The sequence below is a fragment of the Myotis davidii genome, unplaced genomic scaffold (genome assembly GCF_000327345.1).
Source record: "Myotis davidii unplaced genomic scaffold, ASM32734v1 scaffold238, whole genome shotgun sequence".
Lineage (NCBI taxonomy): Eukaryota > Metazoa > Chordata > Mammalia > Chiroptera > Vespertilionidae > Myotis > Myotis davidii.
This window is the reverse complement of record NW_006293779.1, coordinates 9,426,093-9,439,240: the sequence shown is the minus strand read 5'-3', so window position 1 is coordinate 9,439,240 and position 13,148 is coordinate 9,426,093. Positions and strand designations below refer to the sequence as shown.

At 46.6% G+C, this 13,148-nt stretch overlaps 1 protein-coding gene across 2 annotated transcripts in view; it reads right to left on the bottom strand.

The window, feature by feature from the left end:
- Window positions 1-366: 366 nt before the first annotated feature.
- Window positions 367-13,148, bottom strand: part of LDAH (lipid droplet associated hydrolase) — a 62,372-nt gene continuing 49,590 nt past the window's right edge. For both annotated transcript variants that reach the window (XM_006767542.2, XM_015566397.1), the window contains exons 3-4: window positions 12,229-12,311; window positions 367-3,058 (exon numbers count right to left, since the gene is read on the bottom strand). In XM_006767542.2, coding sequence (XP_006767605.1) covers window positions 2,855-3,058; window positions 12,229-12,311 — 287 coding nt within the window. In that variant the 3' untranslated portion in view covers window positions 367-2,854. The remainder of the gene's footprint in view (window positions 3,059-12,228; window positions 12,312-13,148) is intronic.

Below are 13,148 nucleotides of genomic sequence, written 5' to 3'. Positions count from 1 at the left end.
GGGCCGACACTCTAACCACTGAGCGCACCAGCCAGGGCTGGAAATAAATTTGATTTTGATACAATGTAGGATAAAGAAGAATCAAGCCTTTGGAGGCCACTGGCTGTCCAGGGGTTGAGTGGGGGAGCAGACGGCGAAGGCCCTGGCCACCTTGGACATGAGACCACGAGAGCTACAGGGGCTGGCTGCCTTTGGAGAGCCCCTCCCACGGCCCAGAGCAGACTGAGAACCGAGGGCACTAGGTAACCTGAACGAAGTTAAATCTTGACAAGGACCACCCATGTGGCTGACTGGGGCATACACGCAGAAATGCTTCTGGAAAAATAGACTTTATCCACCATTTATCAATATTAGTCTTTTATTTTCACTATCATGACAATTAGTATTTATTATCATTATCATTATTATTATTATTATTGCCAGTCTTTATCTAGATACTCTTGGTCAGGCATTGTGCTAAATGCTTTAATGCTGCCATCTTCTTTAATTCTTCCAACAATCGGAGGCAGGCATTGCTATTAATCCTATCTTAGGGAGAAACCAGATGAAGTTGCCTAAAAATCACACCGAAGGCCAGGCCTCAGAGTTCACCTACCTTATCCCCTCCTACCTATGCATGGAAACATGTAGTCTTTTGTTTAATTCCTAATGAAATAAAATGAACTTCATTCTCCTGAAATCTGATCCTTCCTTCTCTAAGACAAATACTGAGAAGAGAGGTTTTTTGGCTTCACAGGGAGACTTTGACCCGAGTCTACCTCAGAGAACTGTGCAGCTGGTACCCCTCCTCCCCCAGCACATGGCCACCGGGCCAAGCAAGCTCATGAGCGCTGGTAAAGCATTTATTTCAAAAAGTTATTTGGTGCTTAGACGATAAACAGGAAATAAGAGCCAGTAATACTTTACTTTATCATTTCACTTTTAACCAGTTTTTAAGTTCTGAAGAACAAAATGAGATACAATTTCATCCACGTGGGCTTTTGGAACACAGAGGCATGTGGAATAGTGACTGAGAGAAGTTGGGATGCTAGTCTACGTTTCCGTGGGTACGATTCTCCCAGGACTTGCTTAAGGGCTCAAGTTCATACCACTGAGCGTCTCCTGTCTGCCAGGCACGTTGGAGCCACAAGTCCCAGCTGCTAACACCAGAATCTAGAACAAGCATGTCAAAGTCAAAGGCTAACATGGGCCAAATAAACGAGGCATGTGGCCCACGGGCCATGAGTTTGACATGCTTGGTCTAGAAGGCCTCCCCACGCAGATGCCCTGAGGAGGCAGTGTGCAGCCTGAGCCAGTGGCCTGTGTGTGCCCGGCTCCTCTTTGGAGCCAAGAGCACTCCTTGCCTGGAACTTGGATCCTTCTTGTCCAAAAAGTCATTTGCTCTGACGCAGAGGCCCTGGCTGCTAGCAGCTTGTCCAACACTCACCACGGGGCTGGCAGCACATCAGGGCTGACTCTGCCATCAGGGGGCTTCAGGTTTTGAGGGGAAGTCCAACGCCACATTGTCCAAAGCCTGAGGGATTCCCCCCGGAGAAAACCGAATGCTTCTGACGCAAGACTCAGTGCGAGGTGTTGGCTCCTGGCCCAGGATGAGTTGATTTGGGGGAAGGCAGCAATGCTGTTAGCCACCCTGGGCCAGAGAACAAGCTGCTTCTCTCCTGGACCTCAAGGTGTCTGGAGAAGGCAAATTTACATAATTGAATGGCTAATTTTGGTTCATTAGTAAAACAACTTCTTCCCAACTAATATGCTAATGTGGGAACGGAACAATCATTTATGGTTATGCTCTATTGAGCAATTTAAGGATGCCCTTTTGGAAAGCACTTACTAGGTTGTCAGAAGGATCATGATACAGCTAAGACTCTCCTCAGTGCCTAGCCCAGTACCCGGCTCACTGCTTGGTCCTCAGTGGAGTTCCACTGAAGGAATTCACAGAAGGGACAACTGATGGGAGGTCCGGGCTGACGAGAGGCAGTCGGGCCTCCCCAACCTTGCTCTAGAGGAGAGGAGCCGGCAAAGGAGTGCCCCGCCCGGCAGGCCCAGGCTCGGCACGGAGCTGGCTGGCTGTCGTGTGGCTGGAGGCAGAGCCAGGATCCTTCCCCTTAGCCGGTGAGTTGAGCAGGGGGATGCCTGGCAAACTTTATTCTGGCGGATGCACATGGACCAGGAATCACACTCCTCAGGGAAGCTTCCCAGAGACGGACGGACACAGGCAGTGCCTGCCCTGATGCTGGCTCTGTGTGGGGCTGTGCCCTGGTGGCCAGACAAAAGGCTAATGTAGCAATTTGTGACAAAGGTCTGCAGGCTGTCCTGGTACCTGGCCTGATAGTGATGGTCTCGGCAAGACCCCGGCAAGGTTAGTTTGGGCTGCTCTTCAGCTTCTGTCCTGAGGGAAACTCAGGTCCCCTAGCAGGATGCACTGCACACTGGACGTTCCCTGACCTCTTACGTTTCCTAGTAGGCATTTCCTAACCTCCCCTAGCAGAGCCTCCTCTACAATGTACGTCAATTAGAATCCCTGCATTTAGCCTTCCTCTGGTCTGCAAGGGTCCTGCCCACCAAGACAAGCTGCATGGCGGCCCTGGGCAAACATCAGAGACCTGTTTAGGCCACTGTGTTCCTGAGCCTCGGAAAACATGTGGTTGAACCTATGGAGTATTTCGTCACCTGTGTTTACTGTAGCCAGTAGCGTGGAACGTTGAGAGTGGGTAGTTTTTAAGCCAAGAGGGTTTCACTTTTTTCTCTCTTCCATAATCAAACACGGAAATTAAGCAATGACCTACGGAGTCTACTAGTTACTACTGAAAGTCAGTACACCATGGCCCCTAGGCACCAGCTGTTAGTCTTTGCTTCCTTATGTTGCGATGTCCACTTTGGACAGGTCATCCTTCAGCCAGTCCGCGACCATGTCAGCCATTTCCTGGTATGAACGGAGGATGAAAGCATGAGCTATTTTTTTCTCACAGAGCCGAATATCTCCTTCAGGGAAATCTTTCTTTATGTCTTCATAGTACTTTGTTGGACACCAAGCATCTATAGTTCCATAGTAAAATGTAAGCTAAAAGACAAGACAAAAACATGGATTAGAAAAACGCTATCCCCTCCCAGCACAGATATGACACCAGCAACTGGCAAGCAGCCTGCTTTGCCAGCCCCCGTGCCTGGCCCTGGGAGCCGGTCCCAAGGCCGCCTCCAGAGAGTAGCTCTCTCAAGGCTGTGAGCCTTCACGGCTGTGGGAGTGAATTAAAAGGCATCTGATGGGAAGGAACCCATGTAGGGAGAGCCTTGTGTGACAGACCACCCACGAGTCATGGAAAGGGCTCGCCAGCAAAGTTGTGTATGTGGAGGCTGGGCTGGCCACTGGAGATGGCAGAGAGAGCGCGAAGAGTTATCGAGACAAAATCACTGCCGAGTGACTAGTGACCATACATCACACACTTAATAGTTTCCATACAGCCACATGGTAGGCACATGGGACATGTTTGTTGGATGCATGCAAAGATCAATCAGACAGACTCAGCCTTCTCCATGAGGCAGGTGAAATGTGACCAGAACCCCAAGCGTGTCTGTGACATTTCCACAAATAGGCTCGGATGGGAGGAGTGTATGTTGATTCGGTGGGGAGGTGTTATAATCATACTTTGGTGACAGCGAGCAGGCTGGATGGAGACAGAACCTCTTGTGAGGCATTACTAAGATTGATCTATATCTGCCCATGACACACATACACACGTATATGTTTGTACACACATACAAATGTGTATATATGTACATATGCATGTGTACATGTGTATGGCTTTGTGCACACATATAGGTGTATATATAAGTACATATGTAAACATGTATATTTATGCACACATACACTTATAACAAATACATACATATGTGTCTAGCTTTAGGCTGTTCTTCACTAAAAACTAAGTTCTAGTTCTGCATTTCTAAAACAAAAAGGCAACAAAAGTGATATCTTATTCAGAATGGCACATAGTGGACATCTATACCAAAAAAAAGAACTAAGTTTTAAGGACCCTATGCATCTGTTGTCACCAAAAAAAAAACAAAAACAAAACCAGTTATGGCTGGCTCCAGCCCTTAAGTGGCCAGTCACACCCACTTGTAGTTTCCGTAATATATCAAATTCCCTCACTCAAACCCTTATTCATTAATCTGTTCAGCAAATACTTAATGAGCATCCGCGCTGTATTAGGAACCTGGGAAACAGATAATAAGACGCAGTTTCTGGTGGGGGAAGCCTCAGAGCCCGGATGAGGGATGCTGGCAGGAAGCAGTGGCTAGGAAAAGGTTCCCCAGAGAGTTGATGCCTGAGTTGAGTCTTCAAGTTGGGGGAGCACACTGTGGGGAGCAGGCAAGCAAAGCAAGCAAAGTAGAGTCTGAGGGAGCATGGCATGCTTGGGAATTGGAAGTTACTACATATGGCTGGAATGTAGGATGGTGGAGATAAGACCAGCAAGGCAGAGAGAGACAGGGTCATGAACTTCTGTATTGTGCTAAGGAATTTATTGGAGTGACATTGGTTAATAAAATTATATAGGTTTCAGGGGGTACAATTCTATAATACATCATCTGTATATTGTATTATGTGCTCACCACCCCAAGTCAAGTCTCCTTCCATCACCATTTATACCCACTTACCCTCTCCTACCTCCCTCCACTGGAAGGGCCCTCTGGTAATCACCATATTGTCGTCTGCCTATGAGGTTTCCCCCTTAATCCCTTCACGTTTTTCACCCAGCCCCCGATACCCACTCCCCTCTGAGAGTGGTCAGTGTGTTCTCTGTAATTATTTCTATTGTTTGCTAGTTTATTTTGTTCATTAGAGTCCACATATGAGTAAAATCACATGGTACTTGTCTTTCTCTGATGGCCTAACTACTACTTGAAACATGTCCAATGGGAGGTCCAGTTTGGTAAGCCTCAGCACTGGGAGATGCTACACCTTCCCCGTGTGTGAAGGAGTCAGCCAGGTGAGCACGAGTAACACATGGATTACTGTGTGGGATACCTTTGGGATCAAGAGACCAGTCATGTCCAAGTTGTTATGGGGTGCACACGGCCCACGGCAGGCACAAGGAACTTGATGCCCAAGTTGATGGAGGAGTCTAGATTGCCAAGTGTGCCTCTGATTTTCTCTCTCGATCCTCCTTGACCAGTAACCACTGAGAGTGTATTTGGTTAAATCTCTAAGTCCGATGGGGTGATGTCTTTTTGTTTTTCAAATTCTTCTTAGGGCCACAGTGACTGAAGGGCTCGCTATGAAAATCTTGGCTTCCAAGTAACAACACATGGTTACTTCTAATGTCTTTACATATACTGGCTCAAGATACTTCCTGTTCCCTATAGATTATTAGTCACAGGCAATTGATCTGAACAGTGGACTCTGCATCTGTAATCCTAAACAGGAAACTAAAAAAGCATGGGGTGTATGGAGGTAGTAGGGGAAAGGAGGACAGGTGAAGGAGAAAGAGAACTGGACATCAAAGCACGGTGGTTAAAAGCGTACACTATTAGGATGTCAACATGTAAAAACACGTCACAACAGATAAGGATGAACTGATGGAAACTGAGAGCAATGTGCCAGGCTCTATGCTCAGCTCTGCACTCACTGAGTCCTAATTATAATATTATTTTAATATTTGGGGAAGGTATTTTACGTACAAGGAAACTGAGGCTCAGAGAGACCAATTTGCTTACATTGAAACAGTGAGTTGTAAAGCTGGGCTACATAAATCCAGAGACAGCATCCCTGATCAGCACCTTTCACTACTGCTTACAATCAACAACGCGCTGATCAATGTCATTAAAACACAAAACCTGAAGCCCAGGAGGTCTGACACCAGATGTGGAAACCGACCATCGACGATGGCACAAATGCGACTGCCTTTACTTAACGTCTCCGTAGGTCTGTGTAGTTCTGGGAGCTGCCTGCCACGAGGCAAAGAACGCTGTGAGATACTGGAAATGTTAACGAAGAATCTCAGGCGATCAGCAGAATGTCTACATTCAGAGGCTGATAAGAAAAGTGATTTCCCGTAGGTTACTTCTCCCTGGCACTTGCTTTGATATGCATGGGAACTGATAAAAGTCACACATTACTGAGATGGAAATTACTGTGCTCCCAAAGTGCTGTCATATTCAGTAATCCATTTCTCTATTAAAACACACAGTTTAATTTTCCCAGTCCGAGACTGGGATTCCCGGGAGGTGATTTGCTTTCCTCGTGCGCTTTCGGCAAGAGGTGGGATTAGGGCTACTCTGGTCTCTGTGCTCACCCCGTTATTTATCTTCCTTTCACTCCCCAGGCTGCCCCTGTGGGGACATGGCCCTGCTAAACGGCCCCTGCAAACTGCTGCAGCCGCCACCACACAGAACCCGCATCTGCTGTTCCTCGTGTTCTATTTTCTTTTTCTTTTCACTTTTTGCTCCTGAAACTGACAGAGTCACCAACAACTCTAGACTTATCTCCATCTGGTGGTGGCTAAGTGGTTGAAATGCAGAAGTCAGACATAATCATCTCCTACTGAATGCTTAGTACATGCCACATACTCCAGCACCATATGTATATGAGTGATGGCGTGATATTTTTGGAACAGCTGCATGGTTTAATGAAATCAAACCATTTCACTGTTGACAAAAGGAGGCACAGTAACTTACCCAAGGTCATCTAAGTAGCAAGTGGCAGAGATGGAGCCTAAAGCTCAGGCTGTGGCACTCAGGACTCTGTTCCCCAGTATACAGCACGCCCCCCACCCCCACCCCCCCAATCACGCTCCACCATAGAACTCTTGGGTAGGCTAACATAAGTGCCACGACGAAGCTCTCAAGGTCAAAGTGACTCAGATATTTCCAGGATGATTCTGACATTTGGAACAGGCTTCACATTAAACAGGCAGAACTAACACAATCGGTTTCAGAGCGAGGCCTGGCGGCAAGGCAGTCCTGGTGAGCTGGTCCTGGGCGCGCTCCTTACGCTCCACTGAGCAGGACCTGCGCATGTCCGAAGGATTTGCATGCTCAGATCTGCAAACACTGCAGAGGTTTGTTCCCAAGACAACATGCACCTCTGGGCTCAGGTGGGCTGAGCAGCGTCAGGAGAGAGCCACGCGGAGGCATGCCTGTTGCTGGGCACACCCTGCCCCTTCCCCACACCATGCTGTCACCCTGGCCTGGCCCTCTGGGGGCCGGGGCAGCACCACTCTGCAGGCAACCCTGCCAGCGCTGCCCACCTTCAGCAGAAAGCTGTGTCCCATGTCTTGGCTGGGAGCAGCTCCAGGGCCCTGTGGACCGACAGCGACGCTCAGGTTCAGTCTGGCGGTAGCGCACACAGCTGTTTCCATAGGCCTAGGCCAAACGTGGTCACGCAGTGTAGAATTTCCCTCCTAAGTGAGTTTTAAATGAAAACTTCAAGTTTCTAAATCAAACACAAATTCACTTCCCTAGGAATGAGACACACATCCCTTACAGCTCAGAACAATGACAGAGCCCAGGAACGCTGACCTCCCACTTGCCTCAGACACGCCAGGTGCCTCATAAAGCGGAGCATACCCCAGAGGCTCCCAGAAGAATCGGGGCCGGGTGGCGAAAATGTACAGGTGACTCTCTTACTCTGGTTTATTCCATCCTGGTTCTCATTCCTGTCCCTCCCCCACCACTTCCGCCTTATTCAAGAGCTCTTCTCCCTCCTCCCAACCTTCAAGCTCTGTTCCCCCAGAGCAGGCTTTAGACTATCCTCTCCCTGTACCACCGACTTCCTTAGGTCACCATGGCCCATGCTCAGGCTTCCGATATATCCTCATCACCCCCAAGTCAAACCCAGCCCAGGCCACTCTTCCAAGCTACCCACATGTCCAGCTACCTGCCAGAATGTCCACGTGACAACAGAAGTGCCCAAATGGCCACTTTATCAACCATCTCCCACAACTTGCTTCTCCCCCCATATTCCCTATCTTGTCACCAGATCTAATACAGAGAAATAACCATCGACTCCTCTGTTGCCATTCTCATATCCCATTAACACTAAGTGCCTTTGATTCTACAGGTCTTTAGGTCCATGCCGGTCAATGGCTAGAAGTGGTGGCGAAGTGTGTGTGTATGTGTATGTGTGTGTGTGTGTGTGTTTGTGCGGGCACATGCAATGTAAACTTGGATGGAAAAAAGATTACATCTTTATTTTTGCTAACCTATAACCATAATTTAGTATTTCCTTCAATTATGAATATAGGCAACAAACCACAGTAGTATTAGTAATACCTATATTTTGTCACCTATAAAATTTTCAAATGACAATAAACTCACTGTAGATAACAGAAAGTAACTTATACTCATTAGTACAAATTTACCATAGTAATTTTGACTGCTATTGTATCTCATTATGTAATGTGTTAATAAAGATGTACATATGAGATATATATATATATATATATATATCTCACATATTCGTTTTAGGCTATTTTGATAACTACAATATAATTTCTTTGTAATCTCATACATTTATTTTATGCACGCAATAATATTATTCAAAGAAGGGGACCATCACAAGAGCCAAAGAGACTCATGGCACAGTAAAGGCTTGGAAGCTAAGCTCTCGTGGCTTCCCCGTCCACCCACTAGGGTACATGTATCGACTGCTCACCAGGTATCACTCACTGTGCCAGGCTCTAGGGATACTGAGATGAGTAAACACAGCTCCTTCCCTCAAGGTGGGCGAGAGGGGAAGGCAGACCACTTAAATACCGTGTGATGAATGCCACACCAGAACTTGACAGAGGGAGCCATGGGGACCAAGGGAGGGACATCTAACCGAAACCAGAGCCCGGGGAAGGCCTCTTGGAGATGACAATGGAATATATATTTAATAAAGGACCGGTCGGGCTTAGGTGAGAAAGAACACAACCACCATGTCACAGGCCACAAGTAAACTCTCCTGGAAACAATGTGGGTCTGAAATGCTTGCTCCAGGAAAGGGAGGTAACTTCATGGAATGCTGAAGCGCTGCAAGGAGGAGGTTCGATACTGTATATCAATCTCAAGACCCAGACAGGAGGGAAGGAAGGAAGATGGAAGGAAGGAAGGAAGGAAGGAAGGAAGGAAAGAAGGAAGGAAGGAGTGAAGGAAGACAGGAAGGGAGAGAGGGAGGGAGAAAGGAAGACAACCAGCCCAGTAGAGTTAAAAGGCCAATTTTTCTCAAGACGACAAAAAGTCCTCTTCGTGTGGACAATGAAAGCCCAGAGGCAGAAATCTGAACTTGGAACCAAAGCATACTGATGGTCTGATAGTTTTGTGGTGGGGCTGCAGGGACTCAAAAGCCATCCACACAATGCAGTAGAGAGACTATTTTTAGGCGAACTTTCCTGGGACTTCCTAACGGAATGGCACAAGGATGTATTTTTCAGAATTATGTTGAACACCGAATAAATGAGATATAGTGAATGATTTTTGCAATAAAATGTGTGGCTCCAAGCCTTCCCGCTGGGCAGTCCTAGGCATGTGTGAGGTTTCTGAACGGTCACGTTTGGGCTGCGGTGGGACAGAGCATCCTGAGTGGAACACCTAGACTAGGGACCTGTCTAGTCCTGGGAAGTGGTTCTCAGTGTGACTCACTGTCAAGGTGGTTGGGAAGGCGGAGCCAACGCCCACTATCTTCCTAGATCTATACGCCCTTTTGCATTTCCTTGTTTTCTCAAGCAGATGGGGACGTGAGCCGACTCCACTTTCCCCAGGATTCAGTTACAGCATGCTTCCTCTCTTTTTCATTACAGAAACAAAAAGTTCCTGTTTCTGTACCTTGTTTCACTTAGGAATTGGAACTTCGCTGTTACGAAGGCTAATCAATGAATTGCGAGGCAGTTTTGCCCCATTAAACAAACCAATGCCCCGCTTCCCCAAATTCCACCAGTACATTTAACGCTATCTTAAAACCAAAACAAAGCCAGTCCTGTAGCTGGGAAAGTTTATTTCATGACTGACTGTTAATGTTGACCTTGAAACGCCTGCCATCTAGCATTCTATCCCCATGTTTCTCCCATGAAAAGTTTCAGTAAACTTACAGTCCTGACACGCAGTTACCACAAGCAGGCCTCTATCTGGGAATGATTACGCCTGCATATGGATTTAACTTAGGGCAGGAATAAGTTAGCACCTGCCTTTGACCTCTTTCTGAGCACAGCATACAAAGGGAATCCAGGAACGATGAGTATTTTACAGCAGCTGGCTCCCACAGGTGGCAGGATGGGCTTGGACTCACGAGGGTCGAGTCAGTCAGCAAGTGTGAGATTTGGAAGCGAGCATCTGCCAGTCTTATTATTAACTGGGAGTTGAGTTGTTTTTATGAACTTCCAGCCTTGAGAACTTAAATGCATTTCTGAAACAAATTCATTTATAATTTAATGGCAAAACAAAATCCTGCTTTTCTTGTAGTTTCACATCCTTCAACGGCTGAAAACAAATTGAAAGCCCTGGAGACAGGTCCTTCTGAGGCCCCAGCCTCCCCGTTCAGCTTGTGGGGGTTTCCTTCTGGATCCAAAATTTCAATCTCTATGCAACTGCTATTCGAGAAATATGATGACCACCATGGCCAAAGACAAACACAAACTGGCATTTCAAAAGTCCTCTCTGGGTGATGCTATCACAGGTCAATATTGTGAAAAATAATTTTTTAAAGTGTTTTTATTGATTTCAGAGAGAGGAAGGCAGAGGGAGAGAGAGATAGAAACATCAATGATGAGAGAGAATCACTGATTGGCTGCCTCTTGCACACCCCCTACTGGGGGATCAAGCTTGCAATGTGGGCATGTGCCCTGACCAGAAATTGAACCATGACCTCCCGGTTCAATCACTGAGCCACACTGGCTGGGAGTGAAACTGTTTTTTAAAGAACGTATACACTTCTTGCTTTAAGGTAACTGTATTGGGAAGTAATAGAAATGTGAATTAACACTGTAGGCCAGTTTAAGTCAAATGTCTCAAAGTTTATGAGGGGACTATAAACCCAGTAGGTTTCCCTTGCAGACAGTAGGCTCCTGGGCCTGTAAGATGGCTCTGTACCAGCTCAGCACTAACCCCCAACCTCCAAGTTAGAGAGTCCAACACAAAGATAAAGGCATACGCAGAACTTAAACATTTATAGTAGCTACATTAAAAAAAAGTACAAAGGAATGGGTAAAATTATTTTCAGTAATATGTTTTACTTAACCCAACAGATCGTAACATATCATTGCAACATGTAATCAATATAAAAATATTGATGAAATATTTTACTTTTTTTGGTACTAAGTTTCTGAAATCCAAGGTGAATTTCACAGGCTCGGTGCATCTCAATTCAGACTATCCACAATAACCACACATGGATGGACAGTGCAGCTCTACCCTATTCAGGATGGACAGACAGACAAATGATGCCACGGGAGTACCAGAGCCACCTACCGGCTAGGGTGCTTAGACCTCACAGATTCAGAGGTTGGTGCTTCCAAATGTCTGTGTGAGCTTCTAGTATTTGCTGTGGAAACTCACAAAGGCTCGATGTTTCCATCCTTGCCTTTCTGTACCTGCTTGTATAGGAAACTGGTCTTGGTGTCAGCAGGACACTCCTACTCTAATGCATTGGAGAGTAAGAAAGACAGGCTCACTGAGTCATTGGGTTGTAGTAATGTTAGTTGTCTTCCAATGTTTTCCTGACATTTTAACATAACTCATTTACTCTGTAAGTATTACTGAGAATCTTCTCAGGACAAGGCCCTAGGGAGGAGTATGGATTCTAAAAATAAACCCAACAAAAATAGTGTCAAAATATACTTAATTGTGCAATCAGCGTCACTTACTTTCTATGCAACATTCAAGGAGAACATTAATTTTTTAAATATATTTTATTGATTTTTTTACAGAGAGGAAGGGAGAGGGATAGAGAGTTAGAAACATCGATGAGAGAGAAACATCGATCAGCTGCCTCCCACACATGTCCCACTGGGGATGTGCCCGCAACCAAGGTACATGCCCCTGACCGGAATCAAACCTGGGACCCTTCAGTCCGCAGGCTGACGCTCTATCCACTGAGCCAAACCGGTGCTGGCGAGAACATTAATTTTAACTAGACATAGAACTCTATCTGGATCTAACCCTTGAGGCATTACAGAGATCTGAACCAATTTCAGTCTCTCATCTTCAGTAAGTATTTCTGCCCATTGACGTACTTCATTACAGTACTAAAGTGATTACCTTAGGTAAGTGCTCCTTTATGGTTTCGTTGTCTCTCTTCACCACCTCCATCATTTCCTGGCCCCCAAGGTAGGCAACATTAGCTACATTAAAAAAAAAAAAAAAAGAAAGCCAAACACTTAAAACAGACTGGACAAAACAACTGTCAAATTAATTTCAGTAAATTCCCACCCGCCCCCCCTCTTCTTTTAGCAAGTGCTCCCTGATGGGACAAGGGAGGCTCAGACAGGCGTGTGAGGCAGGCAAGGTGCATGTCTCTGGAAACAAGAGCACGTCTTACAAAAGCACCTGTGCTCACCTCACCTGGTTCTCTCATTAGCCAGTGTTAGCAGGATGATGGCCCAATGTCAGGCACCACAGCAGGTAACGTGTGCAATTGTACCCAATGGATGTTTTTATGATGTAAGGATTACAAGCACAATTTTTTACAGATAAATCATTGGAAGCACACATCTTTACAGATCTTTGACAAAGGTAGCATTTCAGAAGAGCAAAAGATGGGTGGTCTGTGGTAGGCAGAATTCTATGACAGAAATATTCCTTGCCCTTCTGTAATCCCCTCCCTTTTGAGTGTGGGTAGAACCTGTGAATATGATGACACTAGAGGCCCAGTGCACAAAAATTTGTGAACTGGGGGGGAGTCCCTTAGCCCGGCCTGAGCCCTCTCACAGTCTGGAACCCCTTGGAGGATGTCCACATGCTGGCTTAGACCTGCTCCCTGGGGGATTAGGCCTAAGCTGGCAGTCAGACATCCATCTGGCAGCCCAGGAGCCCTTGGGGGATGTCCACTTGCCAGCGGGGAGCAGGCCTAAGCTGCAGCCAGACATCCTTAGTGATGCTGAGGAGGCGGGAGAGGCTCCCACCACCACCTCTGTGCTGGCAGCCATCAGCCTGGCTTGTGGCTGAGCAGAGCTCCCTCT